This window comes from Panthera onca, chromosome A1, assembly GCF_046562875.1.
Source record: "Panthera onca isolate mPanOnc1 chromosome A1, mPanOnc1 haplotype 2, whole genome shotgun sequence".
NCBI lineage: Eukaryota > Metazoa > Chordata > Mammalia > Carnivora > Felidae > Panthera > Panthera onca.
Window position 1 is genome coordinate 220,840,841 of NC_138339.1, and position 26,444 is coordinate 220,867,284.

The 26,444-nt window shown below is 43.5% G+C and overlaps 1 protein-coding gene and 1 long non-coding RNA gene across 4 annotated transcripts in view; one reads left to right on the forward strand and one right to left on the reverse strand.

Moving 5' to 3' along the window:
• The window catches only part of LOC132682126 (uncharacterized), a 25,640-nt gene extending 9,988 nt beyond the window's left edge, over positions 1-15,652 (reverse strand). The window contains exons 1-2 of the long non-coding RNA XR_009611486.3: positions 15,449-15,652; positions 13,749-13,857 (exon numbers count right to left, since the gene is read on the reverse strand). This is a non-coding gene — a long non-coding RNA (uncharacterized LOC132682126). The remainder of the gene's footprint in view (positions 1-13,748; positions 13,858-15,448) is intronic.
• Positions 15,653-15,667: 15 nt separating this feature from the next.
• Positions 15,668-26,444, forward strand: part of WDFY2 (WD repeat and FYVE domain containing 2) — a 183,182-nt gene continuing 172,405 nt past the window's right edge. The window contains exons 1-2 of one of the 3 annotated variants that reach the window (XM_060637251.3): positions 15,668-15,718; positions 16,102-16,588. In XM_060637251.3, the coding sequence (XP_060493234.1) occupies positions 16,452-16,588 (137 nt within the window). In that variant the 5' untranslated portion in view covers positions 15,668-15,718; positions 16,102-16,451. Of the gene's footprint in view, positions 15,719-15,754; positions 16,589-26,444 lie in introns of those variants that run through there. The other 2 variants (XM_078433989.2, XM_081795289.1) reach the window with 2 other exon arrangements.

The following is a 26,444-nucleotide window of genomic DNA, read 5'->3' on the forward strand; positions in this document are numbered from 1 at the left end:
GATTTGCATTATATTTGTACTATATTGTCAAATATGTATAAAAATGCAGTCATCAGCTGGAGACCTGACAAAGGAGCTGATCCCAAAGGGGAGAATCAATGCTCATGTTTAATGGAGCTGGATATTTGAGTGGGTTTCATAAGCCGTCATTTGATAAGTAAACATTTCTAGGTTATGATGACTCTTACTCTCCTACTCAACTTCAAACCTCAGGAATTCAGATCATGAAGACTGAGATAATGAGGATGCTCTATCCTTCTGTAGCTGTGTGACTGTGGTCCCAGACACGTAAAGCCTAAACTCATAGAGGAACGCAACATGGCTGGGAAAGAGGACTGGGCTGGATGTTACAAGCGCTGCGTTTTGCAGCAGATTCTGCTGCAAAGCTGTCAGGTCCTCAGCAAGCCACTCCACCCTTCCCTGCCTCATTTTACGTGTACGAGAAGGAAGGAAATGGAATTAATTCATCATCATTATTGTCACCCTTTTCATTCCCTAGGGATTCTTTTCATTAACCCCACCCCCTCATTTTCATAATGTATTGAGAAATTTTGTCTACTAAAAATTATGTTAGCAATGTAATTATGTTGCCATGTTCGTAGTTCATTGTTAACATGTTCATATTCATTGTTAATTTATCAAGGATACATAGAGTTTTCAATTCCGCTTGGCATTAAGTAATCAACTGACATTAGTTGAGTTGATATAATACTTTCCAAAGCAAAGAAACTTCATATTTTAATTTGCCTCAATGGCTTTACCTTGTTTAATCCCTAAGAATTAGGAGGCTGCAGGTTGGGAATCTCTGGTCCCTAATGACAATAAGTTTCCTTACAAGTCAGGGGTCAATGTTAAATATATGATCATTGAGTGCAGAGATTTTTTTTTTAAACGTTTATTTATTTTTGAGACAGAGAGAGACAGAGCATGAACTGGAGGGCCAGAGAGAGAGGGAGACACAGAATCTGAAACAGGCTCCAGGCTCTGAGCTGTCAGCACAGAGCCCGACGCGGGGCTCGAACTCACGGACCGTGAGATCATGACCTGAGTCGAAGTCAGATGCTTAACTGACTGAGCCACCCAGGCGCCCCACATGCAGAGATGTTTTTAGATGGTACCTCACAGAGCCCTGGGGCTCAGCAGAGTGGCTCAGAACAGAAACAAAGGTGGAGAAGGACAAGGTGAAGCAAGGGGTCTAAAGGTCTCCAAACCTATTTTATTTGGAGTAGCCCCACTTTTTTCTGTTACATATTGGGTTCTAAGACTTTGTTTGAAGAATGGGTTTTAACTATTAAAAACAGTTTGAGAAATATGACAATCAAACTTTATTGCATACATGAGGATAATGAAGCCTAGAAAATGTAAATAAAATTTGCCCAAGGTTACAGAGCTAATTAATGGCAAAGTATTCATTCAGTCAGTCCACAAATATTTATTGAACACAGTGGAAATAAAAATTATAAACATGAAATTTTGATTCAGTCTTGGTCTAAAAGCAATCTGTGGGTCACCATGGTGTTTGATCAGAAGCATCAGGATGAGGGGCGCCTGGGTGGCTCAGGCAGTTGAGCGTACAACTCTTGATTTCAGCTCAGGTCACGATCTCACGGTTTCGTGAGTTCGAGCTCTGCATCGGGCTATGCACTGACAGAGTGGAGTCTGCTTGGGATATTTTTCTCTCCCTCTCTCTCTGCCCTTCCCCCGCTCTCACACTCACTCTCTCTCTCTCTCTCAGAATAAATAGACATTAAAAAAAAGAAGCATCAGGAGGAAAGAATCTTATTTTCATAAACTGACAGAGAATTGACATTACTGTATGTTATAACTATGTATATTACTGCATGTTACTACTGTTCAGTAAGACAAGGAAGAAAGGGCAGGAAAGTATCTGCATCCTGGCAACCAAAGGACTACAGTGAAGAAAGAGCCCTCTTAGGAGACAGGCCAGGCAGGGTAAAGGTCTTACTTCACTTTGTATCCACAGTTTATATCAAAGAGCCCCTGTGCCTGATTGTCACGCTACTGCTCTTTGGTGTTTATACAAGACGAGCCGAGAGCCCTGCCTCCTCAAGAGTATCTGAGGTTTTTGTTTTAGTTCCCAGATGAAGCATGTGATTACGACTAAACTTGGAAAAACCTGAGGCTATGGGAAATGTGTCCATTTAATCTATACGATACGTTTGTAAAAGTCAATTGGTTGAGTTTGTCCAACTTAAACTAATTCACTGGCTTTCTGATAACTTACCCGTGCCTGGGTACTGGATATGTTCTAGCTGTGGTTCTAGCTTTCTCCTTGCAGAGTATTTGAAATAAAGGGTGTCTTCAGTAGATTAGGATACAAATATAACACAAAGCCTCATTCTTAGCGCTCAAGAGCCAGGCACTCTTCTAGACACTGAGGACAGAGCAATGAACACGTGAGAAAAGTCTGCTTCTGTGGACCAGCATGGGTTCTCATGATTATTTCAGGCCCAACACTGTTACTGCTACACTGTGCAAAGTTGAAGATTCATTCTACTGTCTTGCAAATACTTGCCATAACAGAGTGGCTTAGATCACTTCCACATTATTTATTCATTTATTTAACAAATATTTATTGAGTAGCTTCTGTTACCAGACTCTCTGTGCTAAGTGCTGGGCATCCTGAAATGAATTAGTTCTCAAGGTGCTCACGGACCTATGGGAGCATAGACTTGTAAACAAATCTCAAACCAGCATAATCACAACAGTGGAAGAGGAACAAGGTATAGATGTACCACACCGCATCAGTGGATTAACTCCCTCTGGCCTGATTTCCAAACTCAGATTTCAAAGGTTAACAGAAGCTCCCCGGGCAAATCAAGGATGGTAAGAATGGGAATGGCATACGGAAAGGGGCAGAGACCAGAGCACGTGCTTATCCTGAGAACCGTGTGCTATTTGGAACCAAAGGAGTCTGAAGTACAAGGCAGACAGGCGGCAGGAAATTGAGAGCATCTTTATCTAATGGTTTCTGTTTCCTCTGTGAGTTAAGAGAGACAGCATTTTTTGAGAATAAAGAAGGCAGAGACTGGTTAGGAAGTTTGAAAGGAAATTTATTTACTTATTTAAAATTTTTTGTGTTCATTTATTTATTGAGAGAGAGAGAAGGAAAGAAAGAAATCTCAAGCAGGTTCCGTGCTGACAGCGCAGAGCCTGACATGGGGCTCAAAATCATGAGCTGTGAAATCACGACCTATGCCGAAACCAAGAGTAGGACGCTTAACTGACTGAGCCCCCCAGGCGCTCCTTGAAAGGAGGTTTAAAAGAGCTGCTGAATTGTTCATAAAATAGAAAGGATTGGGGGGAGGAACCCTAATGGCCAGGAAAAAATGTAGGCACTGATATGTACTGATAGGAGAAGACCTGTAAGATATATCATTTAGTGACTGAAAGGTAAGATGCAGAACAATGTGTGCTAATTTAACTTTTCTGTAACACATAGTAGGAAATTGAAAAATATTTCCTTCTGTGCATAAAATATCTTGGGAAGAAAGCATGAGAAAGCAATAATTGTGGTTGCCCACAGGGAGAGAAGCCAGATGGCCAGGGTGCAAGGTGATGGGACACACTTTGCACTGTATACTTTTGAATTTTGAACCACAGAATGTATTATTTATTTAAAAATTAAATTAAAAGTGAAATCAGTTGGGGCGCCTGGGTGGCTCAGTCGGTTAAGCATCCAACTTCGGCTCAGGTCATGATCTCACAGTTCGTGAGTTCGAACCCCGCAATGGGCCTCTGTGCTGACAGCTCGGAGCCTGGAGCCTGCTTCAGATTCTGTGTCTCCCCCTCTCTCTGTCCCTCCCCTGCTTGTGCACGCTCTCTCTCTCTCAAAAATAAATAAACATTAAAAAAAAAAAAAAGTGAAATCTCTTAAAATGTCTTTAGGAGATAAAGAAGAATAATTTCTGAGGGCAATGGAAGATAAAACTAAATTTTGGCCTCATGGCTATGTTTCTCTGGAAACCTGTGCTTAAGCTAACTTGGGGAACTGCAAATGGAAATAATCATTTTCATTAGCGTTCCTATTCAGGAAAGATGAGTTGGGTAAGTCACAGGTATCAGGGCTTCAAAGTACAGAAAAACCTGACCAAGGTTGCTGGGCTGGCCTCTTACTCTCAGGGTCTCCAACCACAGCTTCTTCAGCATACGAGCAACACTGCTTTGGTTACATCAAAGCAACACCTAAAAAGGATTCCAATTCCTTTGTCCTGCTGGTTAGGGTAAAACCCAATGGGTACAAAGTGAGTTAACATAGAACTCTGCCCTTCAGGACCTGGGAAGTTAAAAGGACTTGTATTTGTTACTTAATACATAAACACATAATGAACAAAACTGACTTTTGTCTGTGGATTGTCGAATCACGTTGTCTTAGACACATACCCTTTTATCTCTAACCAAATTATAAAGGAACGTTCTGGCTGCTCAACAATGAGCCTGTGAAGTACTGGCTGAGTCCAGACAATGTCAGGCAATGGCGATACAAGGAGGGCCAAACCACAGTCCGTGGGGTCTGGGGCCACACAAGGGAGTGAAGGAGAGAGACACAAAGTGCACTTTAGGGGCATCTGGGTGGCTCAGTCAGTTAAGCATCCTACTCTTGGTTTTGGCTTGGGTCATGATCACGTGGTTTGTGGGTTCAAGCCCCGCATCTGGCTCTGTATTGACAGCGTGGGAGCCTGCTCGGGATTCTCTGTCTCCTCTCTCTCTCTCTGCCCCTCCCCTGCTCGCGTGCTCTCCCTCTCTCTCTTTCGAAGATAAATAAACTTAAAAGATGATGGAAAAGAATTTCGTTTTTTTAAAAAAGAGCACTTCAGAATAAAATGTAACATTGCCTGGAAGGAATTAGGGAAGGGCTTCATTAAGGGTAAGAGATGCAACCCAAGTCCTAAATGAGTTGAAGTTGAAGGAGGATGAGAAGGACATTTCAGGCAAAGAGAGCAGAGTGTGAGAGGCAGCAGAGCTCAGAATAACACGATGTGTTCTTGGGACACCAAGCAGCGTGATTTGAATATGGCGTCAGATGCTTCTTGGGGAGTGGCAAGCTTCAGGGCTGGAAAGGCAGGTTTGAACAGGGTTATGAAGTGCCTTACGGGCCAGGCTGACAAGTTTAGACTTTGTCATGTGAGTAAACTACCTTGCTCTCAGTCGACATGCTGAGAGGTCAGTATTTCGCCATTAACGCCTAACATCCTTCTGTTGGCTTCTAGATTCTTGTTCGAGGTAGAATAAGGATGTGGAAGACAGGTTTGTAAACTTAGTGTTACCTTCCCCATTCTTCCTTTTTATTCTTCTCCCACAACTAACCAAGTATCCAAGTCTGTCACTATTCTGTCATTTTCTTTGTTGTTTCTCAGATCAATGATTCAGTAAGTGTTTACCCATGACAAGTACTGGGCTAAAGGCCTTATATACATCGTCTTATTCAATCCTCAAAATAGTCCTATGAGGTCATGTTCTAGTCAGGGTTCTTGAGAGCAAATGGCAGGTAACTTAAACAGAAGAGGAATTAACTGGAAAGGTGTTGGGCAACTCACACAGCCCATAGGAAGGTAGAGGACTGGGTTCAGGGCGAAGCCACGGGAAGAAGTAGAGCACGAAACTGAGATCCTACCTCAGCAACAATTTCTGAGGACGTGTTCCACCATGTCTCTGGATTCTTCTTCTTTTCTTAAAGTAAGCTCCATGCCCACTGTGAGGCTTGAACTCACAACCCTGAGATCAAGAGTCACATGCTTTAGGGGCGCCTGGGTGGCTCAGTCGGTTGAGCGTCCAACTTCGGCTCAGGTCGTGATCTCGTGGCTCTTAAGTTTGAGCCCCGCGTCGGGCTCTGTGCTGACAGCTCGAAGCCTGGAGCCTGCTTCCGATTCTGTGTCTCCTTCTCTCTCTGCCCCTTCCCTGCTCATGCTCTGTCTCTCTCTCTCAAAAATAAATAAACATTAAAAAAAAAAAAAAAAAGTCACATGCTCTAACGACTGAGCCAGCCAGGTACCACACTTCTGGATTCTAATCTTAGCACGGAGAGCTCAAAGATTCTCAAACCGACTGCAGTGTCTTTGCATCACTATTCCGCAGTACAGACAGACAGGCGGGTGGGCACCAACTGGTCCTACTCAGAGCACGTGCCGATCGATGCCCTAGATGCAAGGGCCTGGTGGGAGAAGCAGGTTCCCCTGCGTGTCTTCCCCCTACATTGGGATTCACTCAGATTTGCTTAGGAAGGACGTTCAAATACTGGACAGCAAAAACAACAAGCACCCGCAAGTGCATTTTCCAGATAAAGGAACAGACCCGGAGCAGGTAGGTTAGTTACCCAAGTAACACAGCCAGTCAGTTGGAGCCAGGATCGGTGCCCAAATCAGTTTTGTCTGCAAGGCCCACGCTATTATGCAACCTACTGCATCGCCTTCTCTAAGCCATTCCAACTCTATTTCACAGCCCACACGGCAGTCCAGGCGCCCATCACCTCGTTTGCATTACCGCCTCCTACCTGGTCTCCCTGATTTGTGCTTTCCCATCTCAGTTCATTCTCTACAGAGTTGCTAAGACAATATTTTTTGAGTGCCAACTACATCATGTCAGCCTCTTGTTTGAAAACCTGTGACTCACCCCTTCAAGAGCCTTTCCTGACTAATATCATTCCATACTGATCACTCCCTCAGTAATCAGTCAAATAATGTTGCCGCAGTGCTAAAACAGATGTATAATTTATACTACACTATCATATACTTATTCATGGTCTCTAGCTGTTACATTTATATGTGACTTCACTTAGGTCACAGAGCCTCTCTTCTGCTGCTTTTATGACTCTAATGACAGACACTAGCATCTACTACAGCAAATGTCTTTTCATTTTTGAATCCCAGGGTCCTCCAGAATACTTGCATTACTATAATCAATGTTATGATTTGCAGACCACTTATCATTTGTGAATTCATTATTAGCTTCCCTAAAATTTTGCAAGGCCTTCTTACGTTTCTCAGCGACACGTGTTTGTGCCCTACCAAAAGTAAGTGTGTTAAAAACAATTGCCGATAAGGACGATCATTCCACTTCCTTTTTTGGAAATGTTCAATTCTTTGCTCCACCCCTTAGAGATACTAGGAGTTGAGGAAAGGTAAAAGATGGTATTCTTTTTTTGGAGCTGTAAGGTGAAAGGAAATACTATTTAGAGCAAGCTTTCCCTTTTTTGGTTAGGAATAATAAAATTATCACAGCATGGAACATAACATGGAAGTAGGTAATCTGGTTGGCCAGGTTTCCAGCTTGAGGTTCATATAGGAAAGCCTGTTGTCTGGTGCCTGAACTGCCTTCATAGTTAGAGGGTGCTTTTGGAAACTAGAAATGACTTGGACACTCAAGGACCTCTAGATTCCCTCTCAACCAGGACCAAGAAGGCCAAGAACCAGAGTGACTCAGGCATTTCGCCTTCTATTTCTTTTGCTCCTGGCTCCATTTACTTTTTTTGAGGATCTGTCTCTTTCTTGAGGTTAGACATCAGAGGAGGTCACACCTCCACACAGAGCACATAACTAGGTCATCAACAGATGGTGATCAATCTCTAGTAGAATTAACAAAACTCAGAATTTATTTAAAGGATACGCATATATGCTCTGGTCATTTTATAAATGTCAAAAGTAAGGATTACAAAAAAGAGGGTTTCTGTACTCAAGAACTTAACTGTCTATTGGGGGGAGATAAATCTATCAAACAAGTGATCCATGAACAATGAGTAAGGCAATAAATTTAGTTTGTACTGGGTATAAGAATGGTACACAGAAGGACTTAATCCACTGTTTGGGAAGAGGGAGCCTGAAAGATCTTACAGAGGGTGAAATGCTTGGTCTGGAGTTGAGAGCAGAGTAGGAGTTTGCCAGACAGATCAAATGGGGAAAGAATATTTCAGAAAGAGAAAAGAGAGCTATACCACGGGATGAAAGGCCTAGAGAATCGTAAGTAATTTGGATTCTGAAGATGCTTATTCTGCATCCATTCTCTCTTTCCCTCCAAATTTCCCAGCCATGGGTTGATTATAATTGACCTTATTCCCAGCTCCAAGGATGGGTCTTGATCGGCCTTAGGCAGTCAGTGGAATCCATTCTTTTGTTGTAGCTGGTTCTCAGAGAAGTGTGTCATCCAAGCCTAAGCAAATCAGCCATGGCATTCCTCAGAGATGTTAGGTCAGGGCTGGATATGTCCAAACAGAAAGAAGTCCAGGATTTTGGTTTGATGGTTAGGAGAAGAGATGCATTCACATGGAAGAAAAAGCATGTAAATCTGAGAGCTACTGGTTTCTATTTTGCTACCTCAAGGAGAGCCAACCAGAGGATAAGAATGTCGCATAGAGTGAGGGGGATGCCACAGAAATGGAGCCAATGAGCTGACCAACCTCTGACCAGGTAAGTGGAAGCAGGTATTCCCTTCATGGTTTAAAAGATCAGGTAGAATTTCATGTTACTCACAACTAAAAGCATTTTACCTGATGCAGTGTCACTGGAGGTGAGGTTGAGGGGGTAGAAAGTGGGAAATGGATTGCAGAGGTAGGCATGAGCCAGATGATGAGTCTAGTTTCAATTCTAGAGACACAGAAAGCTCTTAGAGGGTGTAGGCTATGCTAGGAAGTCAAATGAGTTTTAGAAAGATTGCTCTAGCAGCAGTGAGAAGGATGGCTTGGAGAGAGCAAGGCGGGGGCAGTGAGGCCAGTGGCGGAACGGCACCACATTGTCACGGTGTTCATCATTCCACTCAGGGGTGCAGCTTTTAGCTCTGCTTTGCACCAACCTCAAAAGAGAATCAGCTTTTTGAAAATACTTAATCTGTGAACAGACGATAAAGGATATAGATTCTTTAGGATTTCATATCCTGGAAATAAAAATGTATGTTTGAGAAGCCCACAGAACACTTCAAGGGATTCAACGTAGTGATCAAAGTTTGGGTTATACTGTTAGAGCTATCATTAATATCTTGGCCTCTTTCTGTTTCTTTTCAGGACTTTGAATTTGTTCTATCCTCCCTCGTTACTCATTTTATTTATTTGTCAATACAGTCTTTTTCCCTATTGCTTGAGGTTTTTTTTTGGTTTCTCCCTTCCACTGAAACAGAAAGGCAGTTCAAGAGAAAGGCTAATGTTGATTTGGTTAGCACAAAAGCCCTTTCCCCATGGTATCTTATCTGATTCCAACTAATTTTACTCAAGAGGAGGCGTCTTTGGTAACAAACCCTTGTCCCGATCTCTCTGGCCTCCAGTATTAGCTGCCACGTAAATTGCGTTGATAGGAAAAACATGCTTCTAGGATCTATTTTACCAGAAGCTGTTCTGCAAAGACATTAAGATTCAATTAATCTTTCTACTTACTTGTCATTACTGAGCTCCCTCTTCATGCTTTGCACTGGGCTTGATACCAGGGGGTAGTTCAACAGAAGAGGAAAGCTGTCTCCGCTTAAAAAGGGCTTATGGTATAGATTCTGAGGATGGGGAAATGCTTTTCCTAAAACCATGTCAATGAGGCCTAAGCATATACTACAGGTGGCTCGTCTGGAAGATGGCTGCATTGTGTTGATCCTTGAAGTGTATGAGAAACTTTTAAAAGTATCATCAGATAGCCAAAGAGTGTCAGATACAATTCTGCCAGGACTCCAGTGACAACATTAGAATTTTGGTCATTAACCATGCCCTTCCATCAAGGTCTTTGAGATACAGATGATCTCATTCTTTGTTTACAGAATCATTTATTTCCCTCGTGTATATAATTTTAGGTGGAAAATGGAACCCAAAACAGGCACATGTAGAAAAAAATGTGGTATCCCCCCAAAGTTGCCACAAAATACAAAATGTCCATTCTTCAGTAAAGTAACTGTAGTTATGTATGGTTGTTAGAGACCAATTCCTTCCACATGGATTAATCATTTTGCCTAGATGGCAATATATTTCACCCCTCCTCCCATCTCATTATTTTGTATGGGTAACATTCATTCCTCATAGGTCCCACTTAATTCCTTCATACATTCTATTTAACATTATTTGTGCAAAAGATTTAGAGCAGAACCAACTACATCAGCAGAACCTGAGCATAGTCCTGACCTTTACTTTAAAACCAAAAGCTTCTCACACCAACTCCTCTACCTGTTCACTGAGCCAGTGGCCCTCCAATAATGAAATCAAGACATGGGTCAAATTGAGCTCTGTCCTTAAATGCACAAGAGTCATATTTAGTACCTAGCTTATTCCCTGGAACACAGCGGGCACCAATTTTCTAGAAGAAAGAATGAAGGAAGATAGTGTCTATGGCATCGTGAGCAGGTATGAGTTCCTGAAGCTGAACCAAGGATTCTAATAGATTTAAGACATTTGAATGGTAAACTGAGGAATTTATGTTTTCATTTATGCCTGCATCCAACAAACATTTTTTTTTATTTTTTTTTCAATATATGAAGTTTATTGTCAAATTGGTTTCCATACAACACCCAGTGCTCATCCCAAAAGGTGCCCTCCTCAATACCCATCACCCACCCTCCCCTCCCTCCCACCCCCCATCAACCCTCAGTTTGTTCTCAGTTTTTAACAGTCTCTTATGCTTTGGCTCTCTCCCACTCTAACCTCTTTTTTTTTTTTTTTTTTCCTTCCCCTCCCCCATGGGTTTCTGTTAAGTTTCTCAGGATCCACATAAGAGTGAAACCATATGGTATCTGTCTTTCTCTGTATGGCTTATTTCACTTAGCATCACACTCTCCAGTTCCATCCATGTTGCTACAAAAGGCCATATTTCATTCTTTCTCATTGCAACGTAGTATTCCATTGTGTATATAAACCACAATTTCTTTTTTTTATTAAAAAAAATTTTTTTTTTTAATGTTTATTTATTTTTGAGACAGAGAGAGACAGAGCATGAACGGGGGAGGGGCAGAGAGAGAGGGAGACACAGAATTGGAAGCAGGCTCCAGGCTCTGAGCCATCAGCCCAGAGCCCGACGCGGGGCTCAAACTCACGGACCGCGAGATCGTGACCTGAGCTGAAGTCGGACCCTTAACCGACTGAGCCACCCAGGTGCCCCTAAACCACAATTTCTTTATCCATTCATCAGTTGATGGACATTTAGGCTTTTCCCATAATTTGGCTATTGTTGAGAGTGCTGCTATAAACATTGGGGTACAAGTGCCCCTATGCATCAGTACTCCTGTGTCCCTTGGGTAAATTCCTAGCAGTGCTATTGCTGGGTCATAGGGTAGGTCTATTTTTAATTTTCTGAGGAACCTCCACACTGCTTTCCAGAGCGGCTGCACCAATTTGCATTCCCACCAACAGTGCAAGAGGGTTCCTGTTTCTCCACATCCTCTCCAGCATCTATAGTCTCCTGATTTCTTCATTTTGGCCACTCTGACTGGCGTGAGGTGATATCTGAGTGTGGTTTTGATTTGTATTTCCCTGATAAGGAGCGACGTTGACCATCTTTTCATGTGCCCCAACAAACATTTTTTTGAGAGCTACTTTGTTCTAGGAATAGTATACCCACTTCTTCTTGACAAAATGTACTTGAGATTCCTCTGCTCTTGGTTTGCTTAGGGGCAGATCATCAGTCACAGTCCCTGCCTCTCACTTCAGCTCAATTCAGGGCTTAGGGTATGGGTGGGTCTGCAGTGGCATGAATATTATTAATAAAGACAAAGCAAAGAAGGAACAGAAACATAAACCCCTTTCCTCCTTCTCTTTTTTTCTGCTACTATTTCACCTTGTCACCATTTCCCTAAGGCTGGTTTCTATTCTTACTTCATCCTACCCTGCCTTCCTAGTTCCTCTTCAGAAAATTCCAGAATTCATTTCCTCTGAAATATAGATGAACCTAACTGGTGGGAATTCATAATGGTGCAGCCACTTTAGAAGACAGATTGGCAGTTTCTTACAGAAATAAACATACTCTTCCCCATACAATCCAACAAATGGGCTCTTTGGTATTTACCCAAAGGAATTGGAAACTTATGTCCACACAAAAACCTGAACACAGATATTTATAGCAGCTTTATCTAAAATTGCGGAAAAGTGGAAATATCCAAGATGGCCTTCAGCAGGTGAATGGATAAACAAAACAATGATACCTACAGACAATGGAATATTACTCAGCACTACAAACAAATGAGCTATCAATCCATGAAAGGGCATCGGTGACACTTAAAAGCATGTTACTAAATGAAAGAAGCCAATCTGAAAAGTCTACACCGTGTGTAATCCCAACTATATGACATTCTGGAAAAGGCAAAACTATGGGGACAATAAAAAGATCGGTAATTGCCAGGGGCCTGGGAGAGAGGGACAAATAGGCAGAACACAGAGGATTTTTAGGGCAGTGTAATTATTCTATATGGTATTATCATGGATACATGTCATTATACATTTGTCTAAACACATAGAACTCACAACTCAAAGAGTGAACCCTAGGGAAAACAATGGACTTCGGGTGGTAAAGATGTATCAGTGCAGGTGCACTGATTGTTACAAATGTACCAGTCTGGTGGGAGATGTGGATCATGGGGAAAACTATCCATGTGTGGGGGCAGGGGGTATATAGGAACTCTCTGTACTTTCCAGTCAATTTTACTGTGAACCTAAGACTGCTCTTAAAAAAAAAAGTCTATTTAAAAAATATGTAGATACAGGGGCGCCTGGGTGGCTCAGTTGGTTAAGCATCCGACTTTGGCTCAGGTCATGATCTCACGGTCTGTGAGTTCGAGCCCCGCATGGGGCTCTGTGCTGACAGCTCAGAGCCTGGAGCCTGCTTCAGATTCTGTGTCTCCCTCTCTCTCTGACCCTCCCCCATTCATGTTCTGTCTCTCTCTGTCTCAAAAATAAATAAACATTAAAAAAATTAAAAAAAAATATGTAGATACAGATATAGATACCTAGATGAACCTTACTTAATACCTTTGTATACATGAAAACCTACTGTTAGCTCAAGCCAGCCCAGACTAGAGAGGAGTGAGAGAAAGATTAAGGGGAAAGCTTTGCAAAAGCCTCGTGCTTGATTTGATTCTGGCACAGGTGAGTAGGGCAAAAAGTCACAGGCAGTGAGTGTTCTGTTACTCAATGGACCACACATACAAAAAGGCATTAGTCTGATCAGAAACGACAGATGTTACCAGTGGAAGAACAAGCAGCTTGGCTAGTCTCTCATGCTGGGGAAGAAAAGGGAGGGGGAGATGTGCCCCATAGTTGGAGGCCCAGCCCTCTGTACCACTCATCACTTTTCCTGCACCCTTCCGTTGGATTCCTAGATCTGGGCTTCCCAGACTAGACTAGAAACAAGGATCACCTGCTTTAGAATCACCTGAAACTTTATAAAAATTCATATTCTCAGACCAAGCTCCTAGAAAACCAAATCCAGTTGTTCAGGGATAGGGTCCAGGGCTCTGCATTTTCAAAAAGCTCCCAAGGCATTCTGATGGGCAGCCGGGCTTCAGTGCCACAGAACCTTGCTGCTGAGGAGACCCTTGTACCTGCTACCAGGAAGAGAAGGAGAAATTGCATACTAAGCCTTTCTCTTGGATACCAATTACTCACCAGTTGGCTTTACCATATTGGTATTACCATCTGCCTGTTTTGTGTATTCTCCCAAGGATCATCCCATCCCAGGAATTAGGGTAAGGTCCAGATTCCAGTCTTTCCATTACACTCTAATGGAAAAGAGTTAAATTCAGACTTGCCTTTCTTTCTACTCATTCATTTGACAAATACTTACAGCATTCCTCCTAATGGGCCAGCTATGACTCTAGGGGCTGGGAATACAACGATGAACAGGCAGGTAAGGTCCTTTCTCTCCTGGTGCTTCTCTTCTAGAAGATGGAGAACTAAGAAATAAATAAGAAACAAAGATTATTTGGGGCAGAAGTGAGGACTGGAAAACAACACAGCATGATATGACAGTGAGTGTTATAAGGAGGTGGGGTATGTTAGAGGTGGGAGGGTAAGACTCTTTAGACTGAAGCCTCAGTGGTGAGAGGCAAGTATCCAGGATGTAAACACCGCAAAGGCCACCATCAGGAAGAAGGTTGGTGTTTCTGGGATTTTCTAAGCCAGGGCTTAGAGAGTATCGAACAGGAGGAGAGGTGAGGTTGAAGAAGCATTATCCCAAATGCAATGGTAAGCCACTGACAGACTTGAAGCAGAGGAGTAATGTGATCTGGCTTATGTTTTAAAACACAATCCTCTGGTCACTGTGATAAAAATAGGTTAAATAAGTTGAGTTTGGGGTGGGTGTGGGAAGGGTTCAAGAGAAGAAGCAGGGAAAGCAGGTAGGTTACTGTGATAGTAGAGGCCAGAGCATCTGGTGACTCGGACTGGGGTAGAGGTGATATGAGTGGGAAATTCAAGACCTACTCTGGAGGCGGAGCTGATGAGTTTATGGTTTGGAAAGGAGTTGTGAGGAAAAGAGAAGAATCAAGGATGACTCTTAGGAACTCAGTTTTTAACCACTGAGTGAATGGTGTGGTAGATTTGAAGATACTGTTTGGGAATGCTTGGAACACCTATTAAATGGTTAATGGACAAAGTGGAGTGGCATTAGATATATGAGTTTGGAGTTGAGGATCATAAGAACAGTATTTAAAACCGTTGTGGTAGGCTGAATAATGGTCCCCCAAATATGTCCATGTCCTAATACCTGGAACCCTGAAGGACCTATTGTGCATGAAGGCACTTAAAATATGTCTTTTGTAGCTCTCACATAACACCCAAGGTAGGTATTATTATCTTCCACTTAATAGATTGGGAACCTGAGGCTCAGAGAAGTGGAATGCCTTGTTCCAGGTCCCCAGACTGGAAAATACCTGTCTCACTTTCTAGTGCCTTACAGAATTTCTGCAAAGATGGGAGGTGGTAAAGAGTTGCACTGTGTGCTTTGAGACAGGTCCTTGGCTGCCAACAACCTGCATAAGAAATGCAGTTCTACAAGGTCTGTCATTTCTTTGCCCGGTTCTGGCATATTATTTTTCTAACCTCCAGAGCCCTTGCTAGCCCAGTCACACCACATGACCACTCTTCAGCTAGTTTGTTAACTCTGGGAGGGCTTAGTAGGGTCATCAAATAATGAACGACCCCACATGCCAGGCCCTGCGCCAGGCACCTAACATTCATTCAATAATCACAGTAACTCTCTCCATTGTCTCTGGAGCAAGCCAGAAAGGCTGAATTACTGGCGAATGGAAAGAAGACAGGGCCAGGAGTAGGGGAGGGAGACTGGGTTCAAGTCCGGGGGTGTGGTGGGGGCATAGCCCTAACTGGGAGCTAAAGTAACCTTGGGCTAGTAACTTAGTCATTTAAGAAAAACCAGTTAGATGATACTGCAGATGATCTCTAAACTCCCTCAAAAACGCGTATACGAGAGATTCTCTTCTTTCCCCACCCTCGGGCTCTACTATTATAGGAAACAATCTTAACCACCTGCTCAGCCCTGGGATGCTCTTCAATTTCCTCCTTAGAGATCAGTCCGGGCCGCGACTCAGTTAATTGCCTGGGTCGGTGCCGGGCTCCCCAGTTCAGGAGCGCTGAGAAGTGGGCAATAGGTTATTCCAGAAGGGAGACGAGGCTCCGAAAAACTACAACTCCCAGGAGCCCTTGGGCTGCCACTCGGCAGCCTGGGCCTGGTGCATGCTGGGAGCAGTAAATGGCCTCCCGTCGCGGCAGGCTCATTGTTATGGAAGCTCAGAACAGGTAACCCTTACGCACGCCCAGTCACGTCCCAACTAGTTCAGCTTCTTTCCTTCCTGCAAGCTTCTTCTCTTTCCGGCCTCGTCCAGGCCCACTTTTCCCCGCTCCTACTCCGCCCCCTTTTTATAAATTTTGGAGGGGGCGGGGCCTCTGGCAAGCGCGTTCCCGGGGGGTTTACACGCCGCGTTCACGGGAGATTAGAAAGGGAGGGGACTACAGACTGGAGGTGGAAGGTGGCGAGTCTAGGAGACCGCAGATAATGGAAGGCGCATGCGTTCCAGGGGCGGTGCTGCGAGGCTTCGGGAATTCAGTAGGGGCGGGGCGGAAATGGGCTGGTGGGCTGGCGCACGCGTATTGGGCCGCTAACGTCCCGCCTCCTTTTTTAGGTTTCCTCACCTCCTCCACCACTCTTCCGGAAGTGCCGCCGCCCTCGCGCCCACCAGCGGCCACCCCCTGCGGCAGGCCCCGCCCCCTACCGGCTCCGCCCCCCAGCTCTCCGCCCCCTCCTCCGGTGGTGGCGCCGGCTTGCAACCCGGATCGTGGTGGTTTCGGTGCCCGAAGCCGGGAGCGCGGAGTCGTTCCCGGAGCGCGGCCAGGCTATGGTCGCGGGTCCCCGGCGTCCCGCTCCGGCCAACCAGAGTCCCTGTCTCAGCTTGTGCCCGTGCCTGAGCGGTCTCCTCAGCCCAGCTCCGCGGTGCGGTTGGCGGCGGCGGCGCCCGGCGCGCCCCCTCCTCCGATGGCGGCGGAGATCCAGCCCAAGCCGCTGACCCGCAAGCCCATCCTGCTGCAGCGGGTCGAGGGGTCCCAGGAGGTGGTGAATATGGCCGTGATCGTGCCCAAGGAGGAGGGCGTCATCAGCGTCTCGGAGGACAGGTACGGACCGCCGCCCCTCGGCCGCTAGGAGGGGCGGTACGGGCCGGCGGTCCCGGAGCCCGCGTCCCGGGCTGTGCCTTCACATCGGTGCAAGTGTAGACATACTCCCCCAAGTTTTTATTATAATGGGCATCTTGGTGATGCTGGTGTCCAGCTGCGCGCCGCCGCCGCTGCGTGGCTCTGGGAAGCGGAGACCAGACAGCGGCTTGCGCTCTGGCCTTGCCCGGGGCTGGTGGCGCAGGCCGGGCCAGGGTGGCCCTTGGACTAACGGTGCGCCGGCCACTGGACCTTGGTCCAGCCCTAAGGACAGAAGGGGGAGAGGGAGGAGCCGCCCAGCCCTGCAGGAGTGTGCGTGGGGAGGATGCTCCGGAGCCTTTGCTAGATAACTAAGGGTTTTTGAGTACTCTGATACAGTTCTTAAGGGCTCCAGACTGAGAAAGTAAATGCCACTCCCTTCTCCCGGACAGTCCCACTGAATCCAGATCTCCCATACATCTTACACTGAACTCAATGAATATTGCAAGTTGCGAAAAGAGTATAACTTTGGGCTTCTGAACGAAAGGAGAGGTGCCTTCTCTTCTTTGGTCTCCTTATTTCTTCGAGCTCAAGGGGAAGCGCCTAGAACTAACTTGCAAGGGACCACTGCTGCAAATAGCTCTTGAGTTCCTTCCCTTTGCCTGCTTCCTTTCTTTTTGTCTAATTTTGCTTAATTTGCAGAAGTGGAGCCAGTTGTTCTGCCTTTAATATTTTCTCTTGTTTTTCAGACAATAGCATTTTCGCTTTAACTTAATTCATTTAATATGCCGAAATTAGGCTGATGGAGCTGATTTCCACAGGAATGCTGCCCGACTATAGCAATTATGGTATTTATCTGGAAGTATTGCTTCGATAATACCAACTAGCATTCTAAAAAATGTAACACTATAGAGGTATATGACAAGGGGCTTTTCCTGAAAACGGTAGTTAGGTTAATTTTTTTTTTTTTTTTTTTTTTAGATTTTCTTATGTTGAGGTAGAGAATTATTTTCTTGGTGACCAGTACAATTACAGTTGGAGGCAGGGGTAAAGCAACAGTATTGGTTATTGTCTTTGTAGTCATTTCAGCACTTTGCATACAGTATGGTCTCAAAAATATTTGCCTGATAGATCTATTCATATGATAGGTTCCTCAATCTAACTAGGATGAGTATATTAATGACACGTACTTGTCTACATCATACTCCATACAAAAGGTGTTCCATTCACTTCCTATGTGGATCTAATGGGAAAAATCGTAAACATACACCAAGGCGAGCAGTCTGCATTGAACAGAATAAATACATTCTGAAGTGGAGTACGTGGATTAAAAACCTTTTGACATTCACAAAGAAGTTTATGAGGGTTTAATTTTTGGATAGAGGCAAAATTCTATTAAGGAGATTGCTTCTGGACCTAGAAATTTTTTGTTGCAGAATTGTTTTTAAAGGAATATATTGACATCGCTTTCCAGTTTATGACGGCTATGGATGAAGAACTGCTCAACCTAACTGCTGTAGGAAATTCATGAATAAGTTTGTTGAATCAAGTAAAAGAAGGAAAAAAGTTGGTTAAACCTAAGTTCCTTTGATATTAGTTTTTTTTTTTTTTTTTTTTTTAACGTTTTTATTTATTTTTGAGACAGAGAGAGACAGAGCATGAGCAGGGGAGGGGAAGAGAGAGAGAGGGAGACACAGAATCCGAAGCAGGCTCCAGGCTCTGAGCTGTCAGCACAGAGCCCGACGCGGGGCTCGAACTCACAGACCGTGAGATCATGACCTGCGCCCAAGTCGGACGTTCAACCGACTGAGCCACCCAGGCGCCCCTATTCCTTTGATATTAGTTTTAAAACTTTTTGCTTTGATTGATAGTTTGGCAGTGGAGGTAAGTTTTCAGTTTTTGATTTTGTTACTGTTTTTAAGAGTTCAAAGGGATCTTGGAGGTTATTTGCTCTAACAGCTTCATTTTATGGATGGGAAGATTTAGGCCAGAGAATTTACCTGCCCAACCTGGTGAGCAGGCCTAGTCCTCAGGCTTCTGATTCCCATGTTAGTGTGTTATCTTGAAGGGAACAGGGTTAGTGGGATGCATTTCAAGGTATTTAGAGGAACTAAAGTAGCATATATGAGAGAAACTGAAAGATAAATTTCATTTCAGGATAGGTCAAAAGAAATGTGATGTGTAGCTATATAGTAGCTTAATTTTTATGTTTTAGTTTATAGGGTAAATCATAGGAATTATTATTATAGGGTTACTGCTAAATAAATAAGGCCCACCCGTAAGTCCAGAATTATTCTTTACGTGTGTTTTATTAATATTCAGATTGACAAACCTGTGTTTCTGTACTCATGGGTGACAATAACTTTGTTATTTAGAGCTCAGTTTTGATTATTGTTTTCATTAGAAGAGAATCGATCTGTATTCTTTCCAGAATCCACTGTCAGTACCATTTGACATAATGCTGAAGTTATGAAGATAGAATATTGATTTTCATCAAAACCTACAAAGCCATTTCCTTTAGCTATTCTGCTTTAGCTAGAAACTAATAGTTTTCATTCCTGAACTGTAAGGTTAAACCACAAATAATGTCGTGTCCTGAATGGCAGTGTCCTGGAAATTTTTTGAAACCTGGTTTCCCTTTTTGACCTATGACTCCAGATAGCCCTTATCTAACCTTTGAAAACACTTAACATTTTCTATTTTAAACAGTATCGTAGATACTTATGGTCCCTTCATCTTCTCCATAGTTTCCCTAAGGTGCTATGTGTGTCTTACTCATTGTAGTATCTTTACGGCCTAGCAAATTGCCTGATCCATGGAAGGCCCCCAGACGTTTGCTGTGTATCAGTGACTGATAACATTTTGATTGTTGTTCCTGAGAGCATAGCATCTTAACTGTTGTTGGCACTTAGTTGATATTTATCGAATGACTTTTATGACAACCTATGAAAGCCCTGTGTGGACGAATGTATGCTTGTGGGAAAAGGATTGCACTGGATGGATGGTCTTTAGGATACCTTAAAACTCTGGAAGTCCACGCGTTGCTTCATTCATTCCATCAACAAACATTTAAGTTTCTGTTGTGTTCCAAACACACGTGCAGACTCCATTGGGTGAAATGGCAAGATCGTTTCTGGATACAATTCAGTGGGGGGTAAGTTTTAGAAGATAATAAAACAAAACCACAGCCTCTAAGATTTAGTACTGAAAGGAGAATTTTCAGATGGGAAAGAGTGGCTGGACTCCCCAGCCCTTATTGTCCCTGCATTTTACCTTCTTTTGGAGGATTCTTTACTTGCATTGCATTACCATGTTCATGCTACTGCTGCTGTCAGTAGTGGGCTGATAGTATTCTAATCTTCAGGCCAAATCTGCAGGTTTTTTGATAAAAACCCTCACCCTCTGTTCATCTTAGCACAGTTAGAACAGTCTGGAACTTTCCTGGATACCAAGGAAGGAATATAAGAAATATATAAACAATCTGATTTTCAAGTTTAGATTTCTGGGGCTGTCATAACATAGGACCTGTTCTTGGAACTCACTGGCCGTTTCTGGGTCTATCTTTGCTTTGAGAATAGCCGGATTCTGTCTCTAGGGGACTTAGCTACCTGTGGTACTTTGGGTTCCTTGTGAGTCAGCTGCTTTCTGAACTATCTTTTCTGAGTAGATGCCATTTTAACATTCCTTGCTTAGGAGCTTCCTACAAGGCATCTTAGCTCCATGTTGGTTAACACTCATGTAGCCTGCAGCTTACCAGGGGTTCCCTTGTCTGGTCACACAGCCTCTTCTTCAATGATGAAGGCCAGGAGAGACCTCCCTCTGGGTGGCACCCAGCCCCATCTAGACTTTTATGTTTGTATGTTTCTTTATATGCGTATTTTAACACAAGTCAACAATTTTGGCATTCATATAGAGAGTTTTAGTAACTCTAGGTAGTTGCTATTGGGCTGTTAAAGGAAGCTGTTCTTTCCCTAGGAGTCTGTACCTTTGCGGTGGGTTAGGGACAGGGGCGGGGGGTCCCGTTTTTTATCTCCGTATTAGGAAATGTGCTGAAGATAGGTACAGTGTCCTCTGTGTTTGCCACAGAATCTCCTCTGCTCGTGGTGGTTAGAAAAAAGGAGTGCTCCTGCGGATGGGTCTTGTAGGATGAGTAGGAGTTCATGTGAAAAAGTGAGGGTAGAGGAAAGAGCATTGTAGGTAGAGGGGGAAAAGAAAACTCCCATTCACTGAGAAGCACTCGAATGGACTGGTTAAGAGTGTAGATTCAGGAGCCAGTCAGCTTGAATTCAGAACTTAGCTCCGAGTGATTTGAGGCATCTGGAAAATTGGTTTCTCCAAAGGAGTCACTATGCGTGGAACTTTCTAAAACCTCTGGGGACAAGAATTTGAAATTATTTTCTGGATAAAAAGATCTGAGGGTGTGGTGGTGGCGTGTTGGAGAGGATGCTCTGTGGGGAGGGGACACTGTAGGGGATGAGGGTAATGAGGGGACTGTGGGGGGAACTACCACCTGATATTCTAACTTTATTCAGGACTAATTTATGCAGCACAGTTAGCAGTGTTCTCTGTAATCCTTAAGGGTAGACAGAACCCCCCCAATGGTGAAGGAGTCAGATTTTTAGGACATCTGGTCCCTAGTGCCTAGCATAATGCAGTGTGTGTTCATTGAAGGAATTAGCAATGACTGACGGATCACCAGTTTGGAATGAAATGAGCCTGAGGAGGTGGTGAGTTTCCGGAGCAAAGATACTTGAGTTGAGTTTGAGAGAAACTTAGTAGTTTGCTTTCAGCCAGAACAGTGTAGCAGGGGATGGGATTGGGAGGGACTGGGACAAGAGATGGGTTGGATTTTGTTTTTTTTTTTTAAATCTCTAAGACTTTTTTTTTGTTTAACTCTGAACTACTCGATTCTAAGTGGTCATGACTAGTTGACTGTTGAAAAGATATATTAAAATTTCATTTCATTTTATAAATCCTCATGCTGTTGGTTGATGTATCATTGGTTTTTACCATTCTGAAATCGCGCTGTCTCAGATTTCTGGTTGAAACCATTGTTTCACTAATACGTACAGCTTGGCTCAGTTCAGCTGAGCTCCTAGTAGAGTTTTATGTACCATGTACTTTATAACACTTGCATAAAAAAATAGCTTTGAAAATGCAAATCAAAGTTTTCCCGCAGTGTAAGCATAGTTCTGAAGGTTGAGGAGTTCTTAAGAGTGAAGGTGTGAGGTCATTAAAGTCGACAAAATTAGAACCCATCTACACTAATTTTTGAGTGTGTCATGTCTCTATTTAATGGCATAAAATTAATAAACTTTCAACTCTGCACTTGAGACTCCTCACTTGGCAGTAATAATTGCTGGTTTCAAGGTCCCAAAATGGGAATTTACCCCATGTGATCGTTGAAAATCAGACCTTTATGCCGAATTCAGAGCATGAGGCAGTCTTTTTGCCAGCAGATCTGTCTGGAAACAGGCTGCCTCTGTGTCTTGAAAGGTCAGAATACAGATTGACTTTTTAAGAAAAGATCACTATTGGGAAGGCTTGTTTAAGGAGGCTTAGCTCTCCAGTGACCCCAGAGCTCCTGATGGTTCTGAATTTCCTACTTAATTTATGCAGTTCAACCAGATTTTGTCCAGGATCTCAAAGGTCTTAATCAGGGTACATTCATCTGGATATTGCAGGGCAGTGGAAGATTCTCACGCTCCTAAAATGAGGGATTCTTGGATTGTGAAATCCTGACCAGCTAACTGTCTTATACCTCAAGTGTGACTAAACTTACTTTGAAAAAGAAAAACAGGTAAAAATCATAGGATGTTAGTAGCTGGAAGAGGCTGAAAAAGGAAATACTACTTTTACTTGCATAGCATCTTTCCCTGGCTCTGTTTTCACTTTGAATTTGGCTTTGAGAGGGAAACATTTTCTATTTGTTTTTGAGAATCACCTTGATGTCGTGAAAAAGTTAACAGTTTTGGAGAAGTTAAAACACAGTGGCATTTAGAAATCAGTAAATGAATTATGATTTAAGACTATTTCAAGTAGTGATCTGTCGATATCTATAGCAATAAACTAAATTATATACAGTATATACTTACCTGAAAAGAAAATGGCTAAGCCAAGGTTTTCTTCTTAACTGTGGTTTCAGAATAGAAGGACTTCAAAAGCAGGTAATGCTTGTTTATTTTTATTTCTTTTTTTTTTTTTACATTTTATTTATTTTTGAGAGAGAGACAGAGTACAAGTGGGGGAGGGGCAGAGAGAGAAAGAGAGAGAGAGAGAGGCAGAATTCGAATAAGGCTCCAGCCTGTGAGCTGTCAACACAGAGCCTGATGTGGAGCTCGAACTCACAAACTGAGAGATCATGACCTGACCCAAAGTCGGACGCTTAACTGACGGAGCCACCCAGGGGCCCCTATTTTTATTTCAATAGGTCTTCCAAGGAGATGCCACAATTAACCTAAACAATTTCCTGACACAGAAAAAATAACTTTGCTTGTGCGACTCCATTACTCTTTTTTTTTTTTTTTTTTTTTAAAGGCCAGGGGATCGCCTCAGCCAAATGCTGCATTTAGCCATTAGTAAAAATTAATACAGAGGTATAAGAAACGAGCAAATAAGACCAGAAAAGAAAACAAAGTCATCTGCTTGTCTCTTGGCAGGGTGTTCTGCTTTGTGCTCTCATGTGTCTTTAATTTAAGGATTCTTGGGAAAGAACTGGGACTGGGAGCCTGATCTCAGCTGTACCCAGCATTGACCTTGGGCATTTCCCAGGACATTTCATCACTCCAACTCTGGCAAAGGAGCATCATTCCATCTGGCAAAGGAGCATGTAGGAGTTCCTAGCTCTGACACTGACTATGTGATGTGCCCATGTAGTGACTAGACAAGCATAAAGTGTCTGCAGCCACATCACCCTAAAACCTTGAGTGGAGGAAGGTGCACAGAGGGGGAAAATGTGGCACGAGACATCTGTAAAATGGTGCTTTCTGGAGCCTTTGGAGGGCAGCTGTTGTTTATTCCTGGATGAAATATTAGTATTGGTAACTGATACTCAAACTGGATTCACTACATTCCTACTTCTGGATGAATCTTTTAGTTTCAAATACTGAAGAGTTTAGCTCTGGGCAGTTTGCTGATCCCCATATCAGGGACTGAGTTGTCTAGAGTAATGCTTTTGAAACTCTTTTGGCCACGTGTCATAGTAAGAAAAACATTTAGCATTGTTATCCAAGACTCTAAATACGCATACACACATGTCACCGAAACAACAGTATAAAATGGCATCCTTTTTAAAAAAATCTTTTTATTGTTTATTTATTTTTGAGACAGAGGGCACAAGCCAGTAGGGGAGAGAGAGGGAGACACAGAATCAGAAGCAGGCTCTAGGCTCTGAGCTGTCATCACAGAGCCCGATGCAGGGCTCGAACTCATGAGCTGAGCTTTGAGATCATGACCTGAGCTTTGAGATCATGACCTGAACTGAAGTCGGAGGCTTAACCAACGAGCCACCCAGCTGCCCCTCTTTGCTTCTTTTAATACTAGTTCTACACTTTCAATTATTGTAGCGAATGAGTTGTTCTTGATGGTCAATAGCCTGAGTCTCTCTGGCCAGGTCAGTGAATTAATAGGACAGGCATCTTTTTTTGGCTTCAGATGATTGGCTCTTTCCCACACTTTAGGATTTCAGAGTTTCAGTTTCCACATCTGTAAATTGGCTCCTTCTGGAATTGTTGGGAGGTGTACATGAGCTGACATTCCCACAGCACTTGGTGTTGTACTGGGAGCATAGATGGAGCTGAGTAAAAGGCAGTTGTATTTTTTATGATTCCACCGTGCCTCTAGTAGGGAAGCTTTTCCTGCTGCTATGGTTCCATTAAGGCTTGACTACTTTAAGAGTCACCTTGGAGACACAAAGGCAGGGCTATTGAATTTTTCTTTGTGTACTTTCATATATTTCAGAGCCCTCGTCTTTCTTCTCTAGATGTAGAAGGGTAACGTTACTCTCATTTTTTTACTGCCACTGCCCAAACTTGCCCCCTCGAAAATCAGTGATCAGGAGATCTATGTGGCTGCTGGCTGCTGTGCTCCTCCACAGGCTTCTTCCTTTTTCCATTTGTCATCTTGTCCTGAAACAGTGTGTCCATTGTCTCCATTGGTCTCCTGGAGGGCAAGGGCTGTGTCTTCCATGTAGTGCATGGGGAATATTTGGAAGTAGGGATGTAATGCTAACTGAGCTGCCTTCAACTGAAAGCCTGGGCCTTATAAGCCCGCAGCTAGTGGGTTGAGTTCACCCTCAGGCAGATGTTGACCTGGTGCAATGTTTCTGGAAGCTTGAATCAGTAGCCAAGTTTTATAAATCTGGATTCCACATAAAATTCCAGATTGTTGGCTTCTCTTGACAAATGGGAAGATGTAGCTGTGCCAAGCCTCGAATTCTCCTCTTACGGGTCCCTTGCTCTGGTCCCCACTTCTGGTTAGGGTCAGCCGGGCAAGGCCACGAGAGGGATGCCCACGCTGCCCCTGCTGCCTACTGATGGGGAGACAGCACACGAGACGCAGCTTTGCTGTCTTCCTCTAAATCTGTAAGGCGACACTTGCCCTCTTGTGGAGTCAGTAGTTTGAGCTTTTTGGGTATTCAGAAGAAGAGGTAGAAGAAATGGAAAGATACCCAGGAAGCCCATATTTCTAGAAAGTTAGGTGCGGGTAGAGGGAGGATGCACATACGTTAAACATGAAGATGCCCTTTTGAAGGGATCCTGATGTTATACACAGCAAATATATAAAATAAAGGCAGGTATTGGTGAATCAGGTGTGGCATTTATCCCTCCCTATCCCCTCTCTGGAGGCTTCCTAACAGTGTTGGCGCTTGGGGCTCAAGTCCGGACAAGCTGGGTTGGACTCTCAGTTCTGCCACCTACTGGTTGTGTGATGATCCTTGGCAGCTGTAAAATGGGAATTAAAAGAACACCTACCCTGTGGGATACTTCTGAGGGTTCAGTGGTGCGGTGTTCTAAAGTGCCCCATCTAGCCATTCCTCAAGAATGTTAGGGTTTGCCTTCCTTCCTCCAGGCTGCTTTTCTAATCCTTCAGTAACTGTCTTGTGCCTCTAACTCTTCCTCATCCCTTCTTTGTCTTTGAATCAATCCTTCTTTCCCTTTAGTGTTCATTCCATTCTTTCCTTATATGCCCGTGCTTCTGCAAAGAGGGCTCAAGCATCATGACACTACTTCGGGAACCCTCTTTGATCCTCTTCTGAAATTGATGTTTTCATAGTTTTGCATACCGTATGTGAAAATACTTCGTATACTGTCAGGTCCTATACAAATGTGAAGGACTGTGGCCCTAAATACAAAACATGAATGTATATTTTTGAGTTTAAATACATTTAAATTCTAATGTAAAAAACCAGTAAAATTACATTATTGCTTTTTATTTTGCAGATCTGGGTTAATATTTTTCTGGAGTCAGTTACCGTCAGTAGAAAAAAGCTTCCCATGCTGTTAGGATTATAGTAACCTGTTTTAGTGCTCACTGGCATTTCTGGCCTTTGGAAAATACCAGCTGGTTGATATTTTAGAGGTTGATCTAGTTTGCGGGAGAAGGGATGTTGGAAATGGCTAACTTATTATATTCTGATTTTTGAATCTATATCTATATTTAAATTTTTTTTGAATGTTTATTCTTGAGAGAGAGACAGAGAGACGGAGAGACAGAGCATGAGCGGGAGAGGGGCAGAGAGAGAGGGAGACAGAATCTGAAGCAGGCTCCAGGCTCCGAGCTTTCAGCAGAGAGCCCGACGTGGGGCTCAAACCCATGAACCATGAGATCATGACCTGATCTG